The following is a 20,056-nucleotide window of genomic DNA, read 5'->3' as shown; positions in this document are numbered from 1 at the left end:
ACACACACACGGACACACACACACGGACATACACACACACGCGGACACACACACACGGACATACATACACACGGACACACACACGGACACACACACACACTCACACGGACACACACACACGGACATACACACACACGGACATACACACACACGGACACACACACACACGGACACACACACATGGACATACACACACTCGGACATACACACACACGGACATACACACACACGGACACACACACGGACATACACACACACGGACATACACACACACGGACACACACACACACGGACATACACACACACGGACATACACACACGGACATACACACACACGGACACACACACACACGGACACACACACACGGACACACACACACGGACACACACACAGTAGCCTGTTACACATGTGTGCATGCACACACACACACGGACATACACACAGTAGCCTGTTACACATGAGTGCACGCACACACACATGACAGGGTGTGTCGATTATACACTGCACGTTATGAAAGCGAAGCTTGTGGACTTTGTCAACAAAAACAACTTGAGAAAGTGGCGAGTCCAGTTTTTATCCGATTGTACTTCACTGAGATGTGTCTGTACTGAAGGATCTACAACTTCTAATTCCTGCCTTTTAAAGGAGGATGGAAATATGGACTAGAAATTCTGGATTTCTTGGGGGAAAATGTAGAATTTATTTCAACAACAAACAGAAAAACACTGAGCTGTTAGTTGTCACCCAAACCAGTAGGAAGATTAACCAAGATGGCATCGAATGTAAAAACCAAAAGACCTGCAGATGCTGTAAATCAGGAACAAAAGCAGAAGTTGCTGGAAAAGCTCAGCGGATCTGGCAGCATCTGTGAAGGGAAAAAAAAATCAAGTTAACAGTTTTGGGTCCAGTGACCCTTCCTCAGAACTGCTAAATGATATAAACTGTGTTTTGCTTCAGATTGTTGAGGTTAGAGGGTGTGCCATTGGAGATTGCAGTGCTTTGGAATTATACGAGGAATGCATTTTTACAGAAACGAGCACTTTCTCAAAAAATGTGGGAATAAATCAGGAATAAACTGCCAGAAAAACACTGCAGAGGGTTTCAATACTGTGACTTTACAGCGATTTCAGAATGAGTTTAGGGAGGTTTTCAAAGAAAGGTTTATCAAACAGCAGCGATCATTGCCCTGTGTCTGATGTTCTAAGCACTCACAGGTCAAACTGACCTGAGTCAATGTTATATGACGATCATTTTTTTTTTCAAAATCATTTTATTTTTTATCGCTTGCCGTTAGGAAGAAACACATATTGTAAGTGACCTCACCATGACTAACTGTTCGGATCTCTACAGTTTTAGGGACCTTCTCTTCTCGATTTCTGCCACAGGACTTCCGACTGACTTGAGATTTAAACAACGTGTTGACCAGTGTCGACTTCCCCAGGCCACTTTGACCTACACACCGGGCACAAGCAGGTTAGCAGTTTAAAAACAAACAGCCGATTGCAAATAAATGCCAATATGGATTCATGTGATACATATCAGAGGGAGGAATAAGGAGATAGCGCTAGTGCTGGTGTCAAAATGAGGGCAGCACAGTGGCTCAGTGGCTAGAGCTGCTGCCTCACAGCGCCAGGGACCAGGGTTCGATCCCAGCCTTGGGCAACTGTCTGTGTAGGGGTAGTATGTTCTCCCTGTGTCTGTATGGGTTACTGCTGGTTTCGTCCCACAGTCCAAAGATGTGCAGGTCACATGGATTGGACATAGCGTGTAGGGATGTGCAGGCTGGATGGATAAGCTGTGGGAAAGGAAGGATGAGAGGGGATCTGACTGAGACATGTAAGATTATTAAGGGATTGGACACGCTGGAGGCAGGAAGCATGTTTCTGCTGATGGGTGAGTCCAGAATCAGAGGACGCAGTTTAAGAATAAGGGGTAGGCCGTTTAGAACAGAGTTGAGGAAAAACTTCTTCACCCAGAGAGTGGTGGACATATGGAATGCTCTGCCCCAGAAGGCAGTGGAGGCCAAGTCTCTGGATACTTTCAAGAAAGGGATAGATAGAGCTCTTAAAGATAGTAGAATCAAGGGTTATGGGGATAAGGCAGGAACAGGATACTGATTGTGGATGATCAGGCATGATCATAATGAATGGTGGTGCTGGCTCGAAGGGCCGAATGGCCTACTCCTGCACCTATTGTCTATTGTCTACTGAAATGCAGGTTTGGAGGATGGTTCTGGGTGAGATGCTGTTGGGAGGGGTCAGGGATGGGCCACATGGCCTCTTCCACACTGTAGGGGATTCTATGAAGTCAGGACAGGGAGTGTAGGGTGCAGAGATTCCAAATCATCTAGGGTTCCAGTTATGAACAAAGCAATGCAAACAAAGCAGCAGATTTGGCTTCCAGAAGAATAGAATCCCACCACGGGGACATTAGGCTGTTGAATTCTTTGGTAGCGTGATAGTTAATAATGTTAAGAGAGGTAACGTCTGCTGCCCAGATAAAGCACCCAGCTGGAGGTTAGCCTGCACCAGAGTTATGTTATTAAAGGGGGACATTTACGTGGAGGGGGGGGGTGCCATTGGAGGGCTACTTAGCAAGAGAATTAGCTCTAAAAAGACCCCTTCCTTCCCGAGCAGGCAATGAAACTCACCATTAAGATGAGGATTGCCTTAAAGGGCATTTCAATACTCATTATTTTCATCTAACTAACCAATTATAACCACAATTTGTTTTAATCAAGCCTCACTTGTGACGTCACCCTCATTTACCCATTAAGCTGACCCACAGAACACAGAAAGGGGTCCATTCCACCCATCGTATCTCTGCCAGCTCTTTCGAGACTAGTTAGCCCCAGATCACCCCAGCTTCTCTCCCACAGCCATGCTTACTTCAGTAACACCACTTCGAAAGTTTCTCTCGAGTTTTCGTCATTTTAAGGATAGCTCAGTGGTCATTGGGAGTGTTCATTGCATTAAGAGGATGCTCACCAGTGTTGCATGGAATTTTGGGAATTCTGTCTACTGCCCTGACCAGATAAAGAGAGGAAAGTTTGGGAAGGGCTAAAGGCGGGGTTAGATGCAATGTCTCAGTTCTCACCCACAACCATGATGTTAAAATCGAAACCAGTCTTCATAGTCTTCCTTCTCATCTGCTCAATGATGGTATCTATTCCCACATAGCCAAGTAGCTGTGAGCCCACTGCCGATGGTTTCATGGGAACAGCAGGCTTGGGTTTAGGATCCTGAACCACATCCGACATCCCGGTTCCCACTTTTTTATCCTCTTCCGAACCTACGGAAAAATTGGAAACTGTGTGAGTTCCACGCCTCCACAAGATTTTACTGGTAATTCACAACCTTCTGCCATTCTGTTAGGAATAGAAGCAAAGCTGCTTCGACTCTGAAAAGGCCTCGATTTTAAACAAAAACTGCAGATGCTGTCAATCAGGAACAAAAACAGAAGTTGCTGGAAAAACTCAACAGGTCTGGCAGCATCTGTGAAAGAAAAAAAAATAGAGTTAACGTTTCGGGTCCGGTGACCCTTCGTTTTTCAAAATCTCTGTGATTTCAACCCACCCTATCTCTGTAACTTCCTCCAGCCCCTACGTCCCCTTCCTATCTCTGTAACCTCCTCTAGCCCCTACGCCTCCTCTGTAACCTCCTCCAGCCCCTACACCCCTCTGTATCTCTGATACCTCCTCCAGCCCCTACACCCCTCCCAATCTCTGTTACCCCCTCCAGCCCCACACCCCTCCCCATCTCTGTAACCCCCTCCAGCCCTTACACCCCTCCCATCTCTCTAACCTCCTCCAGCCCTTACACCCCTCCCTATCTCTGTTACCTCCTCCAGCCCTTACACCTCTCCCCATCTCTGCAACCTCCTCCAGCCCTTACACCCCTCCCCATCTCTGTAACCTCCTCCAGCCCTTACACCCCTCCCCATCTCTTACCCCCTCCAGCCCCCTACAATCCCTCACTATATCTGTAACCTGCCCCAGCCCCTACGCCCCCTCTGTATCTCTGTCACCTCCCTCAGCCCCTACACCCGTCCCTGTCTCTAACACTCCCCCAGCCCCTACACCCCTCCCTATCTCTAACACTCCCCCCCAGCCCCACATTCCCCTGAAGTGATTCGATGGCGTGGGGGCTGAGAGGATGCTCCCGCTCAGCGGGAAAATGCATAACCAAGGCTCACAGCTCAGAAATAAGGGGCCTTCCCACTAAGGCAGATGGGAAGGAAATTCTCTCTGAATTTTGTTATCCTGTTCCCTAGTGAGCATTTTTCTGAAGAAAGGTCTAGGCCCGAAACGTCAGCTTTCCTGCTCCTCTGATGCAGGCTGTATCAGTGAATGTAGTCAAGGGTGGGTTAGAGATATTGTTGATTGCCAGGGCGATGGAGTAGAACAGACTGGGAAGCAGGGTTCAGGATGAACTCAGATTAGCCATGATCGTCTCAGATGGTTGAGCAGATGGGGCTGGGAGGTGGGGAGGGATGCTGGCTACAGTATGGCCTCCTCCTGCTCCTATTTTATCTGGCCTTGAGACCTCTAACTCTCCCAATCCAGCCTCTGGCATGTTCCAAATTCATTTCCATTCTTGGTGAGTCTTCAGGCTGTATAAATTCTGGGATTACCTGCCTTAAACCTCTCTACTTCCTCCATCAAACTCTTGCACCACTTTCCTCAATCCCTTTAATTCATTCCAACATTGTGCTCCTAAGAGCTCCAGCTCCACACTTTGTTGCATGGATTCTCCAGCATCTGCAGTTCCCATTATCTCTGACCCTTTAATTCATTCATCAGCTTTTGCCTGATGTAGCTTCTTGCAAAGCAGCTTGGGACATTCCACTGTCCTGTACATTCCATGAGGCATCACGGTGGCTCAGTGGTTAGCGCTGCAGCCTCATGGCGCCAGGGACCCGGTTTCGAATCCACCCTCGGGCGACTGTCTGTGTGGAGTTTGCACATTCTCCCCATGTCTGATTTCCTCCCACAGTCCAAAGAGGAGCAGGTAGATTGGCTGTGTTCACGGTTGAGTCAGTTAGCCATGGGAAACACAGAGTTACACGGATGGGTCAGGGAGGGATGCTGTTTGGAGGGTCAGTGTACATTCAATGGGTCGAATGTCCTGTTTCCACACTGTAGGTATTCTGTGATTAAACCCTCTACATCAATGCGGGCAGTTGTAGTAAATAGCATACTATGTCTGCTGGGAGAATAGTTCCCATTGTGCTTTTGTGGAATTCAATCTCTCTGCTCTTCAATGACTTAGTGCTTCAGAAGTAAGTGAAGGTGACAACAGGCCTTTATAGCTGATTAAGTTCACTGACCCACTACTACAGCTCACCTCACCAGAACTGGTGACCTGCCCCGGCAAATATCTAACCCAGAGATAACAAGATGTAGAGCTGGATGAACACAGCAGGCCAAGCAGCATCAGAGGAGCAGGGAAGCTGACATTTCGTGCCTAGACCCTCTTTTTCTCCAGCATCTGCAGTTCCTACTGTCTCTGAAACACTTTCAGATTGATGTCTACGTTTCCCTGTGACTCCCTCCCAGGCACCGCTCCCGTTATTCCGATGGTGACACCATCCCAGATACAGCCCCCATTATTCTGAGAGTGACTCCCTCCCAGGTATTTTTCTGAAGCAGGGTCTAGGCCTGAAACGTCTGCTTTCCTGCTCCTCTGATGCTGCTTGGCCTGCTGTGTTCATCCAGCTCCACACCTTGTTATCTCAGATTCCCCAGCATCGGCAGTTCCTGCTATCTCTGAAAAGATATCTAACCCAGGCAGCAACTGAAATGGTCCATCATTCTACTCTACTATGACACTGTCGAAAGTACAGTTGGAACATTAAAGATCCCTGCAGCTTCCGAAAAAAAATGAGATTATTATTGGGAGGCCATGTTGTGGCTGTGCAGGGCACTGGTTAGGACGCTTTTAGAATACAGTGTTCTGTTCCAGTCTCCTTACTATAGGAAAGATGTTGTGAAACTTGGAAGGGTTCAGAAAAGATTTAGAAGGATGTTGCCAGGATTGGAGGGTTTGACCTCTAGAAAGAGGCTGAGTAGACTGGGGCTATTTTCCCTGGAGCGTCGGGGACTGAGGGGTGTATGAACAAAGGAAGGGTTTAGAGGGACAGGGGCCAAATGCTAGCGAATGGGACTGGATTGAGTTAGGATATGTGGTCAGCACGGATGAGTGGTGCTGGCTCGAAGGGCCCAATGGCCTACTCCAGCACCTATTGTCTATTGAGTTGGACGAAGGGTCTGCTTCCTTATTGGATGACTGTATGAATCTATGACTCATCCATGGGATGTGAGCATGGCTGCCAAAGGTGAGATTTGTTGGCTCCATTCCTAATTACCCTTGAACTAAGTGACAACTGCCCCTCTGAGGTGGTCTAGCTAAGGCTCAACCACATGGCTGTTTGTACCTTTGCCAATTAAAACTCACTGCTTGCTCTCCTTTCATTTACGGGGGGTGGGGGGGGGTCCTATAGATGACGTCCATGAATTTGCAGCGATTTTCAGTGCAAACACCGTTCATGCGAGTTAGGGTTAGAAGCTAACTATTAGATGGAGTCCAGCAAACGGGGCTAACAATGAAATGCTGCGCTGTGGTACATTCTGGGCTGTTGCACTCACAGACTGCCTGAACACCACAAAATGAAACGGATCAACATGTAGTCAGCAGACTGTGGCTAAATAAATCAGTGAGAGCACAGAGTGTTCCAATGTCCTCTGGCAGCAGACCTGTAGGAACAGTTTTAAACAGTTGCCTCTGCATGAATCGCTTCCCTTCCCCCTGAAGCTTCATTACAAAGAGGAGAAGAAGCATTGCAAATGAATGGGAGGCACTGGGTAGGGTGAGGGGGCATAGCTAGGAGGTGGTCACACCAAGCACAAAGGGGTATGATAGGCTAGAAAGCAGGGCAAGGGACGATATCGGCTGGTTTGCTTTGTAAACATGCTAAGATTGCTGTTTTCCGACTCACCAGATTTGGACAGCGATTCGCCTCAGGCAGATGGCCAAGTGGAGGAGCCCAACATAATCATGCACCCTGCGTAACGCTGCACATGGCTCACCACGTTTCCGGCCGCTCTCTGTTGTGCAGCTCTCTGCCTGCCTCACTCTCGTCTTTTTCAAACCTGCGCCTCATTTCCCAGACGACTGCAAGCCCACGTTCCGAGGAATGGCACTGTTTTCTAACCCTTTGGTGGCATCATTCGCAGGGCCTGCATTTATTACCCTGCCCTAACTGCAACTTAAGGGAGTGGCTTTCCTGGGCCATTTCACAGGGCTTAGTTTGGAGTTAAGCACCTTGCTGTGGGTCAGAAGTCACATGTAGGGCAGCCCACTTCAGGAGAGCAGTTTGCCCTTGTAAGGGGCATGAGTGAACAAGATTTTTTAAAATGACAATACTAGATTTATTTAATTGAGTTCAAACTCAGAGTTAAAGAGGCATAAAACATGGAAGCAGGCCCTTTGGCCCAAATCATCCATGCCAGCCAGGTTTCCTAAACTGAGCTAGTCTCATTTGCCTGTGCTTGGCCTATATCCCTCTAAACCTTTCCTATTAATGCACCTGTCCAAATGAGTTTTAAATATTGTAACTGTACCTGCGATACCACTTCCTCTGGCAGTTCATTCTGCCCCCTGTGTGCAAAACTTCCCCCCTCAGGTCCCTTTATAATCTTTCCTGTCTCACCTTAAACCCATGCCCTCTAGTTTTAGAATCTCCTACCTTGAGGAATTGGCTGCTCAACTTATCTTTGCCCATCATTTTATAAAACTCTATAAAGTCACCCATCAGCCTCCTGCGCTCTGGGAACGAAGCCCCAGCCTATCCATCCTCTCCACCATTTGTCAAGTTCGGATTCAAGCCTGTGTCCCGAATTATTAGCCAGGCCCTCTGGATAACTAGGCCAGTAATTAATGGCATTGATCACTCTTAATGCACCCCACCAACACTGATAACATTTGAAATAACTCCACAGAGACCAGTATTCTGTCACCCTTCATTTACATATGAAGAATCTTTGACACTGATCCATTTCCCTCAGAGCCAGCTCTCAGAATGGCTGACATTTCTGTTTATATCTATCAGCCGGGGCTCCCTGATTGGATCAGACTTATAGCCCCAATCAGGGAACTCCTATTCCAGAAGGTCCATGCTGCTGACATTACAATCACTACAAAACTATTGCAGTGACATACTCTTAAAACATGAATAAATACAGGAAATAATTTAAAAGATTAAATTTACAGATGGGGAGGTGGTGGCGTAGTGGTAGCTGGGCTAGTAATCCAGTTTAATGCTCTAGGGACATAGATTCGAATCCCACCATGACAGATGGTGAAATTTGAATTCACTAAAATCTGGAACAAACAGTGAGACTCATAGGGACTATATAGCCTTGGTCATAAAAAATGCCCGTCTGGTTCACCAAGCTTCTGGCGCTGCCATCTGCATGTGACTCCAGACTCATAGCAATGTGGTTGACTCTGAACTGCTCATGTCAGTAGGGAAGGCTAACAAATCCTGGCCTCACCAGCAGTGTCCAGATGCCCATGAAGGATTTTTTTAAAAGTCTAGAATAAAGGAGGGAAGAGGTTGTATTAAAGTTATAGAAATCCCCTGTTAGGCTGCAATTGGTGGGCATTTCTGAGCCAACCCTCTCTCAGAGATGAAGTGATTCCTGAATTCCAGGAATTTAGTTAAACCACCAGAAGAGAGGAGTCAGTCTAGGATGGTATTCCGTGGGGTTTTATTGATGTTTTTAAGATATTAACGAGGTAATAAATGGAGACAAATTATTTCTATGTGTTAGCGGTTAGGGTTAGAAGCTAACTATTAGAGCCAGACTCTTCAGGAGCAAAATGAGAATCACTTCTAGGTACAACTGTGTTCTGCAAACAGCAATTGATGCTAAATAATAATTAACTTGAAAATAAAGATTGAGAGGCTTATACTAATTAAACTTCTTTCGGAGCATCTATATATAGAATATGGTAAAAATGTGGCCAAGCAGAAGGTGAGGTTTTGGTGTTTGAGTATGGAGGTAGAACACCACTGTAACGTCACTGCAAACTAGGGGCTCTTGTAGCACAGCGGCAGTGTCCCTACCTCTGGGCCAGAAGGCCCAAATCAGTTTCCTCCCGCTCCCTGTGTTGTAACACGCCTGAATGTGTCGATTAAAAAAGTACTTATCATTGAAAACTGTAACATCTGGTCTCCTCTTCCTATGTTCTATATGAGACATACAACCCTCTTGTTTCTGAGGCACAACTGCATCATTATTGAGGAACAACTTTACTGACACTGAGACACAGACTCATCCTTACTGAGAATAGTGTAGGTTAGATGGACTTATGATCGGTATGACAGGTCGGCACAACATCGAGGGCCGAAGGCCCTGTACTGTGCTGTAATGTTCTATGTTCTATGAGACAGAACTTCACTGTTGCTGACACAAATCTCATCGTTACTGAGACTCAACCTCATCTTTACTGAGACACAGGCTGTTTAACACGGAGTCAGGACCCCATTGTTACTGAGACTCAACCTCCACTTACTGAGACACAGGCTCTTTAATAGCGAGACATAATTTCACCTTTACCGAGGCACACCTTCATCGTTGTTGAGTTACAATCTCTGTTACTGAGACACATCCTGATCTTACTGAGACACACCTGGTCTTACAGAGGTACCATCTCATTGAGACAGTCTTGCTGAAATGCAGCTTGATCATTATAATAAAGTGATTTGAAAATGATGATGAGAGTTTTGAATGGAACAATTTAGTGCAGTCTCGGGTGGATGAGAATGCTGGGTGGGCCCAGGGGAATTACTCAGCATCATTGGATGTGGATATCAGTAAGTGTGAAAATGTGCAGTTTGTGCAGTATGAAATGTAGGAGCCCAGCAAATGTGAAATTGAATCATAGAATCCCTACAGTGCAGAAGCAGGCTATTTGGCACACTGAGTCCACAATGACCCTCTGAACAGCACCCCATCCCCCCCACCCTATAACCCTGAACTTCCCGCGGCCGATCTACCTAACCTGCGCACCTTTGGACTGTAGGAGGAAACCTATGCAGACAACGTGCAAACTCTACACAGACAGTCATCTAAGACTGGAAGTGAATCTGGGTCCCTGGCACTGTGAGGCACCAATGCTAACCACTGAGCCACCCGTGGAAAAAATGGGAGACATCTTTGCAACGTTCAACCCATCAAGTCTCTCCATAATGATAATGGGAACTGCAGATGCTGTAGAATCCAAGATAACAAAGTGTGGAGCCTCTCTGATGTAGAGTCTAGGCCCGAAACATCAGCTTTTGTGCTCCTGAGATGTTGCTTGGCCTGCTGTGTTCAGCCAGCTCCACACTTTGTTAAGTCTCTCCATAATCTTAGTTTCCTACTAAACTCACCTCTCATTCTCTTAAACACCCATGAGCCCTTCATTACATTGTAAAATCACGAATACTGTTGCAAATACAATTTCTCTATTTCCTAGAAGGTAAAATGTGATGTCACTTCACCCGGGCAATCTTTAACATCATGGGGGTTATCTTGTTCTTTATGTTCATTGGTCCCAACAGTTCAATGGGACCTGACTTGTTATCAGTAGAAATGCAGTCTTTAACCTGGTGAGATGCAGAAATTGTGACACCTCTACAGTCATGTTGTCAATTCATCTCTCAGTCAGCGATCAACAAGACCATCAGGCAAACTTTCATGACCGTATTAAACAAAACAGTCCAAAACAAAAACCCATAGCATGAAGGAGCAGCAGTAGACCATTCAGCACATTGAGTCTGCAGCGCCATTCAATGAGATCATGGCTCATCTGATAATCCTCAACTCCACTTTCCTGCCTTTTCCCCACAACCCTCTATTCCTTTACTGAATAAAAATCTGTGTCTCTCAGGCTTGAATACACTGAGTGTTCCAGCCTTGGTGGTAAAGTTTTTGACAGATTCACAACCCTCTGAAAGAAGACAATCCTCCTCATCTCTGTCTTAATTGGATGATCCCTTATTCTGAGATTATTTCCTCTGATCCTAAACTCTCACACAAGGGGAAATCACCTGTCTGCATCTACCCTGCCATTAAGCTTTCAAATAAGGTTGCCTCTCATTTCCCTAAACTCCAGTGAGTACAAGGCTAACATACTCAATCTCTCTTCTTAAGACAATGCCCCCATTTCTTCCTACAGGGGAGATGATAACTTAGTGGTGTTATCTCTGCCCTGTTAATCAGAGGCCCAGGTAATGTTTGGGCAAGGATCTTATCACTTTTGGAGAGGTCCTGCAGAATCTCTGTTGGAGACCCATTGTTCCCATATCATAAATTCTGAGGTTATGGGGGGAAAATGGGAGAAGCTCCAGTGAAATGTTGGCCCAGGATTGGAGCCATCCGACCAAAAGATTCCCCCACAAAGGTGTAGCTTCATCGCTGAGGTCTTAAGGTCCTCCGTTTGTGAACAGTGACATCATGTGAGCATTGGCAGGCCCACAGTTTATGTCAGGAACATGTACATCAATAAATATCAGCAAGCAGGGTAGCTAGGTAGAACCGCTAGGGCGGTGCGGTGGCTTAGTGGTTAGCACCGCTGCCTCACAGTACCAGGGGCACGGGTTCAATTCCACTCTTTGGTGACTGTGTGGAGTTTGCACATTCTCCCTGCGTCTGCGTGGGTTTCCTCCGGGTGTTCCGGTTTCCTCCCACAGTCCAAAGATGTTCAGGTTGGGTAGATTGGCCGTGGGAAATGCACTTTCAAGTGTGTTTCTGGTTGGGATGCTGTTTTGAGGGTTGGTGCGGGCTGATTGGTCTGCTTCCACACAGTAGGGATCCTGAAGCTAAACCACTTTTTATCATTAGGATCAGTGGCAACAGGAACTGCCAATGCTGGAGAATCTGAGATAACAAGGTGTGGAGCTGGATGAACACAGCAGGCCAAGCAGCATCAGAGGAGCAGGAAAGCTGATCCAAAAAGTCAACTTTCCTGCTCCTCTGATGCTGCCTCACCTGCTGTGTTCATCCAGCTCCACACCTTGTTATCATTAGGATAACCTTTTTAAAACAGAGAGAGTCACAAGTGGGAAGCTTTTCAAATATTAAGATAAAATATCTCTTAAACGTGGACTTGTATTAAGAAAGAGATATAAAAGGGACCAAAGGAGCAACTTTTTCACACAGAGGGTGGTGTGTGTATGGAATGAGCTGCCAGAGGAAGTGTTGGAGGGCGGTACAATTACAACATTGAAAAGGCATCTGGATGGGGACATGGATCGGAAAGGGTTTAGAGGGGTATGGGCCAAAAGCAGGCAGCTGGGACTAGTTCAGTTTGGGGAACCTGGTCAGCATGGGCAAGTTGGGCTGAAGGGCCTGTTTCCATGCTGTATGACTCAATGGCATCTTTAAAGGAGCAATCTTTCCATCTGTGATTTATATGAATGTTAAAACTGAGAACATACAATAACCAACAGCAAAATATCTTAACACTCGAGGATATAGGACAAGTGCAGGAAACTGGAACTCACAAACCTTTTGTGTTAGTTATGTTGGTACAGATGTGATGGGCAGAAGGGTCTTTTCTGCACACTGTTAATCTATAATAGACCTGTAACCACATTTGGACTCTGAGAGAAATGTATCAAGCAGCCCTCAACGCGGGACAGTAGAATATATTTTCTAGCAATCTAGGGGTGGCACAGTGGCTCAGTGGTACTCATTTCTGCCTCCCTGTGCAGGGACCTGGGATCAATTCCACCATCAATTCGGGCAACTGTGTGGAGTTTGCACATTCTCCCCGTGTCTGCATGGGTTTCCTCTGTGTACTTCGGTTTTCTTTCACAGTCCAAAGATGTGTAGGTTAGGGTGGATTGGCCACGCTAAATTGCCCGCAGTGTTCAGAGATTATGCAGACTAGGTGGGCTTTCCATGCTAAATTCAGGGTGAGGGTGGATTTGGGTAAGATGCTGTTCGGACAGTCAGTGTGGACTTGATGGGCTGAATGGCCTGTTTCCACACCGGAGGGATTCCATAATTTTGTGTTTAAGCAGTTCTTCAAAGTCTTAAATGGGCTTGTTTTTGCAGTGATGGGTATCCTCACTGCTGTCATACTTTTCTTTGGAAGGGAGGAAGGTGCAGTACCCCAGTCCAGGCACTAGGGTAGGGAGTCACATGGAGAAGGACCAGGGCTGTCGGTGATGAGAGCACCCCTCAGCAGGGTCCTGCCTTCAATGGGGGTGATTGGCAGAATCAATCTGTTATTGGGTAGTGCCCATTGGCGTTCAGCTGCCCACCAACGGGGTTCCCTAACCCCGCTGCAATAACAGATTCTCCCCTCTCTTGTCAGTCACTTCGAGAGATGCTGAGACAACCCATAATTATTGTGCAAGTGCCATCTGCCCATTGTCGGCAAAGCTTTCAAATTAGCAACAGACTGTGAACAGTGACGATAGTCTCTATTATACATAATGTATAATAATATAGACTTTTGCTTCCTGAAACACAATTTTAAAAATCGTAATGTGAAGATTACAAGCCCCAAATAGTTCATTATTAAATATCATTTATTTTCAGAGCAAGATTTCTCTCTCTTTCTCGAGCAAGAAGGCATTTCACTGAACAAATGAAATAGCTGCTTAGGGAAAATATTACAGTACAACACCCACCATGAAAGTCAGATTTGATAGCGGAGAGAGGTAAGCCAAGCTGAATATACACCCAGAACCAGCAGGCGAGGCAGAGAGAGCGTGAGAAAGAAATGGAGGAAAAATGCTTACCTTTCCACATCTATGAACGCTGCCCACACCTACAAAGGCTTTCCCGTACGTGTGTATATGTGTCTTTTCTTCAAAAACAATATTGCCTTCCTGCTGTCCAAACCTTTCAGATATTATATCGACATAAACCTGATATTATATTGTTGTGTTTCCTGGACCACAACAGATGATGTCTGCCACTGGTGCTCACGTGACCAGAATATTAATTGATTCTGGCTCTGTCCTTACATCTCTCTCTGTACCTTCCCCTCCCCTCCCTTTTCTTCAGAGACACCGACTCCCGGGAACAGATGAGACCCCCAGCCTGATTCTTTGGTGAATGAGCAGACTCAGCGCATAACAGGAGCTGGGCCAGCCTCCCTGATGCTGTATCATTCAGGAGTGAGCCGCAGTTTCCAGGCATCATTAACTCTCCATGCTCAGTAGCCACGCTGCAATTTTTGCTCTCTCCCCCTTCCATGCACAACATTAGGTGTTACTCTGGTGTTGAATGCTTTCTCATCTCCCTCCTGAAGACAGCTTCCCATCTCCCACTGGGGCTGAAGCCACTCTCTCAGCTCAGATCATCAGCAGGCTATTTGACTGTTGTGGCATCACCCAATGCCCCCTTCCCTCCAGATGCCACTGGGGAAGCAGTTGGGGATTCCCTGGGTAATAGCAACAATTCCTTAGCTCTATCATGGGAGGCTCAGTGGTTAGCACTGCAGCCTCACAGCGCCAGGGACCCTGATTCAATTCCACCCTCGGGTGACTGTCTGTGTGGAGTTTGCACATTCTCCCTGTGTCTGCGTAGGTTTCCTTTGGGTGCTCCAGTTTCCTCCCGCAGTCCAAAGATGTGTGGGTTAGCTGGGTTAGCCATGGGAAATGCAGAGTTAAAGGGATAGGGTAGGGAGGTGGATCTGGATGGGACGCTATCTGGAAGGTCGATGCACACTCAATGGGCTGAATGGTCGGCTTACACATTGTAGGGATTCTACAATTCTCAGTACTTTACAGTGTTGACAAATTCAACCTCACGATGCTCTCTGAAGCAATCAACAATTAGTGTCAGCAGGAAAACAGCAATTTATACTGTTTTTCCAGTCTGCTTCATACCCAACACAGTCCTACTGAGATGTGATCACGGGGAGTTACTAATTTTTACATAGCAAGGTTCCACAACTGATAATGAGGCAAGTTAACCCTTTGTTTTAATTTACAATGGTGATGATTGAGGGATCCGTAATGAGGGCAATGTTCCTGAACTCCTTCAACTGGTGCTCGGGATTTTTTCAGGACACAAAGCCAACCCTCCATCATATTGTGCCACCTGGGATACCTCAGCTGGCACCTTCATAGCTGCCCAAAATTAAAATATCAGAGTTTTTTAAAAAATCATTCACAGGACGTTGGCATAGCTGGCTGGGCAGTAGTTATTGACCGTCCCTGTTTTCCCAGAAGGCAGCTGAGAGTCAATCACATTAGCTGTGGGTTTGGAGCTACATGTAGCCCATTTCCTTCTCTAAAGGGGAAATCAGTGAATGAGATGGCTTTTCCTGGCAATCAGAAGCAGATTCCTGGACATCATTTGACTCTTGATTCCAGATTTTATTTTAAACTGATTTCAAATTCTAGTGGTGGGATTCGAACCCAGATGCCCAGCACATTGCCTAGGTCTCTGAGTTAGCTGTCCAGCGATAATACCACTTGGCCATCAATGCCCAACCTCTGCTACCTCCTAAATCATGGTCAGTACATAATGTCGCTGCAACTGTTGCCGCTGCCTGAGTCCCCTAGTTATCACATACTGGCCAGGTTATGAGTCAGACATAACAGTCAACATCTCTTACAGAGAGAACAAGGAGCAGCCTCTGCAGATTAATGTGATTGCAGAGTACACAGCAATGTATCAGTGACAGCGATAGTCATATACTAGAGCCTGTGAAGACAGAAGAAACAGTACATTCCATACTCAATCTAGAATGTATTCTTGTGTTAGTAAAAGGAATTTGCTGTAATCTTCTTCATTTCTAAAGAAGGGTCTAGGCCCGAAACGTCAGCCTTCCTGCTCCTCTGATGCTGCTTGGCCTGCTGTGTTCATCCAGCTCCACACCTTGTTATCTCAGATTCTCTAGAATCTGCAGTTCCTACTACTGCTATAATCTACAACAGGTAAAATATAGTCTCTCTTGGACAGAAGAAATTTACCTAATATTTACACAAATTATCTGATGTAATATAAGTGATTTATATATAGCTTTTAATATCATTTATCTTAGGTTTGGATTTTTTTAATGTGTCTGAAGACGATAATTATTTGTAAGTATTTCTGTAGCCATGATGATTCCTTTTACAACAGTTTGTGAGAGCATCTTTGGTAACACTAATGTGTTTTTTGGATATTTTACAACAGAGCAAGGCAAACTGTTAATCTTTAAGGTCCATAGAAGTTTCTAGACTTAGTTTTTTTTAAGCTTAGGGAAACACCCATAACTTTGTGGGAGAAACTTCTTTTTTAAGTTTTGGAGCAGATTGTAAAGTCCTTCGATTGAGATGGTTGTATGGAACAGTACCTCTGAGAAAGGGAGAATATAGTGAAAGTGGATTACCTTAGAATAAGGAGTTACTGACAGTCTCAAACCAGAAGTGTTGGGATAAAACCCTAATGAGATTACTAGAAGCTGAACATGTTTCATGTCATTTGTAAGATAGCTCCAGGATGAATCAAACAGTGGCTTTCCAGTCCAGGAGTTAAAGTCCCAAATACTCTAAACCTATTGTGTTGTAATGAAGAGATTTTTACTTCTGTGGTGTGAGTATTTTACAAGGGGCCCTCTTGACTACTATACGATGGGTTTTGCTTGCAATGTGCAAATATGTCTTTCAGAATTAACAGCATTATGCCTTTAGTGTGTTTAAAATCTTTGAATCTGTGTTATAGGTTAATAGAGCGGTTTATTCAATTTTTATTGCCATTTCATTTGGTAAATAAATTCCTGTTCTATTCTTAAAACAAAATCTGCAACAGAGTGCTTGTGTTTTAGTGCGAGACCACCGTGTTAAACACAAACCAAAACAAAACATAATCCAAAAGCACTGCGGATGCTGTAAATCAGGAACAAAAACAAAAGTTGCTGGAAAAACTCAGCAGGGCAGACAGTTCAGAGGAAGGAATTTTGTGGAAGGGTCACTGGACACGAAACGTTAACTCTGATTTCTTTTTTTTCCTTCACAAAACAAAACATGATCCATCAAACCAGATTTCAGTCTGGGATCTGACTGGTCCAGTAGTAACATGGAAGGCATATCCAAATTGGAACCAAAAATGGAACCAGACTACAATCCAGGCTCAGTCTGAAACTTGTTCCAAGGAAAATCGCTCACTGCGTTCTGTCAGTCCCTGTGAGTGGGGCTGAGAGTTCTGCTTCCAGTTCTGCAGCTTGCAACAGAGCAGTTACACGGATGCAGAATGATATCTGTTGTGTCACTACACATTCTGTCTCTATCTGCATATCTGACCCCTCACCATCACTGCCTCCCCCATTTCCAAATTTAGAGTCATACAGTCATACAGCATGGAAACAGACCCTTCAGTCCAACTTGTCCATGTTGACCAGGTATCCTAAATTAATCTAAATCCATTTCACTCTGCTTGGCCCATATCCCTCTAAACTTTTTCTGATGAAGGGTCTAGGCCCGAAATGTCAGCTTTTGTGCTCCTAAGATGCTGCTTGGTCTGCTGTGTTCATCCAGCTCCACACTTTGTTATCTCTCTCCCTCTAAACATTTCCTGTCATGTACCTGCCCGAATGTCTGTAACTGTACCTGCCTCTATTTGCTTAATAAAAGTAAAACACACACCACAGGAAAATAAATTGTCAACACAAAGACCAAAGCTGGTATTGGAATTTGTAATCCTTTGTTTTGCTTCCTTTCTAAGGCACATTATTCTCATTTTGCCATCCAATTGCCTCAAGAGCTGTCAGAATTTTTGGCATCACCACCAAACCCCAAGCTTATTCCAAAGCACAAATTGCTGCATTGCATCCAGGTTCCCATGCCCTGCTGCAATGATCTGAGTTACAATAAGGTGGAGGGTTACATTTTTACTGCATGTTACAGAACAGATGGCCATTTGGCCCATTGTGTCTGTCCTGGCAAGAGCGATTCAATTAGTTCAAATCCTCTGTTCTGCCACCATGGCATTTTGTATTTATATTTTTAATTTCTTAAATACTTATTCAATTTCCTTGAAAGTTACTTTCAGATTTATTCATTTCAGGCAATGCATTCCAAGTCTGTTACCGTAACTTTGTGATAAATGATTCTCATCGCCCCTAATTGTACTCACATTAGCCTTTTACTCCAACAGCTATAACCTCCGATTATTGTTACCTTAATGTATATCATCCTGAATTTGCTCAATGTTCCAGTCACTGTGGCTTCAGGCCACAGTAAATGTTGACCCTGTACACTTGCCTTTCCTTCCCTTCAATGCCATTCTCCCTTTCCTTTCCTACACTGATTCAGTTTCTGATCCATTAACCCCTGGCTCACCACGTTCCCCGCTGACCTGTCCTGGTTAAGTGAATGGAATTGATAACGCTACTCTTCACTAAATCCACCAGAAGCACCCCCTACCTATCTCGGCATTCCTTCTGCGGCTAAATAGAATGCCGCACTCCCTTCTGTTTCCTCCCACAGTAATCCTGCTTCAATCAGTTCACTTTGCATCTGCCTCCCCCATTTCATGTCACTTCGGGCCAACATCCAGAGCTCTTTATAAACACCACCATTGTTCTGCCCCTCCTGTCTTCCATTTCTCCTTTTCCATCCATTTCTCTCTGTTCCTTTGCTTTTTACAGTGCAGCCTATCACCAAGACTGTTATTGCAATGTGTATTTAATGGCAGAGCATTAAGTCATAGAGATGTCCAGCTTGGAAACAGACCCTTCAGTCCATCTTGTCCATGTTGACCAGATATTATATATTAATCTAGTCACATTTGTCAACATTTGGCCCATAACTCCCTAAATCCTTCCTATTCATGTACCCATCCAGATGCCTTTTAAATGTTATTGTATCAGCCTCCACCATTTCCTTTGGCAGCTCATTCCATACACGCACCATCTTCTGCATGAGAAAAGTTACCCCTTCGGTTCCTTTAAATCTTTCCCCTTTCACCTTAAATCCATGCCCTCTAATTTCCTGGGGAAAAGACTTGTCTATTTACCCTATCCATGCCCCTCATGATTTTATATACCTCTATAAGGTCACCCCTCAGGCTCCAGGGAAAATAGCCCCAGCCTATTCAGCCTCTCCCTACAGCTCACACCCTCCAACTCTTTCAAGTTTAACAACATCTTTCCTATAGTAGGGAGACCAGAATTGAACAAAATATTCAAAAAATGGCCTAACCAATGTTCCGTACAGCTGCATCAAGACCTCCCAACTCCTGTATGCAATGCACTGACCAATAAAAGCTGAAGGGGCTGAATTTCTGACTCATTATGCTCCTGGTTCTTATGCTCTAAGATTCGTAATCCAGAAGATGAGGTTCATAGTCTGGCTGCAATGGGTTCAAATCCACAAAGTGGTCATAAAATTTGGATGACATTAAAAATTCTGAGTTGAAAGCCAGAGTTGAAAGATAGTGGCTACTCTTATCGATAATTATTAAAATCTCATTGGGTTCATGGGTACTCTTTACACTGAAGAAAATCTGCCTGGCCTGGCCTACACGTGACTCCAGACTCACAACAGTATGGTTAACCCTTCACTGCCCTCCAAAATGGCCTGGAAAGCCACTCAGTTCAACGGCGGGTTTAAGATGAGCAACGAAACTAAAGCCCTTACCCCGCACACAAATAGCAGTTTTTTTAGAGCAGCACAATTTTTAAAATAAAAAGAGTTTCATACTCACGCCCTGAATGTCTGGACGCGTCACTGTTGTGAGTGCTCTGTCAGACTCACGAGCTGACATTAATCAGTGACATTCGCACGCTCAGTGTCTTTCCCCTAATTGGCCTGTGGCCTCAACATCAGAGAAACACACGGCACATGGTGAGGACTGATAAGGAATTGCTGACGGTTGTGCACTAGAAGCCCCATACCCTACACGTTGCAGGCCATGTTACCATTCTATGACGCAGCTTGCTTCCCAGAAGCACCCAATGGTTGTCCTTCCCACAAACCTTTGCAGTGTGGTGGCTATGTTTATTGCCAAGGTGAATTTGGGCCCTGCCTCTCCAATGAGGCCCTCACACCCTCCTCTCC

General features: G+C 45.4%; 1 protein-coding gene across 2 annotated transcripts in view; it reads right to left on the bottom strand.

Annotated features, from left to right (window-relative positions):
- Nucleotides 1-19,808, bottom strand: part of LOC125447004 (neuronal-specific septin-3) — a 53,754-nt gene extending 33,946 nt beyond the window's left edge. Inside the window, exons 1-3 of one of the 2 annotated variants that reach the window (XM_059640574.1) lie at nucleotides 19,704-19,808; nucleotides 3,098-3,292; nucleotides 1,325-1,453 (exon numbers count right to left, since the gene is read on the bottom strand). In XM_059640574.1, coding sequence (XP_059496557.1) covers nucleotides 1,325-1,453; nucleotides 3,098-3,260 — 292 coding nt within the window. In that variant the 5' untranslated portion in view covers nucleotides 3,261-3,292; nucleotides 19,704-19,808. Of the gene's footprint in view, nucleotides 1-1,324; nucleotides 1,454-3,097; nucleotides 3,293-13,801; nucleotides 14,151-19,703 lie in introns of those variants that run through there. The other variant, XM_059640573.1, reaches the window with a different exon arrangement.
- Nucleotides 19,809-20,056: the final 248 nt, after the last annotated feature.

The sequence above is a fragment of the Stegostoma tigrinum genome, chromosome 38 (assembly GCF_030684315.1).
Source record: "Stegostoma tigrinum isolate sSteTig4 chromosome 38, sSteTig4.hap1, whole genome shotgun sequence".
Taxonomy (NCBI): domain Eukaryota; kingdom Metazoa; phylum Chordata; class Chondrichthyes; order Orectolobiformes; family Stegostomatidae; genus Stegostoma; species Stegostoma tigrinum.
This window is presented reverse-complemented; position numbering and strand designations above follow the sequence as displayed.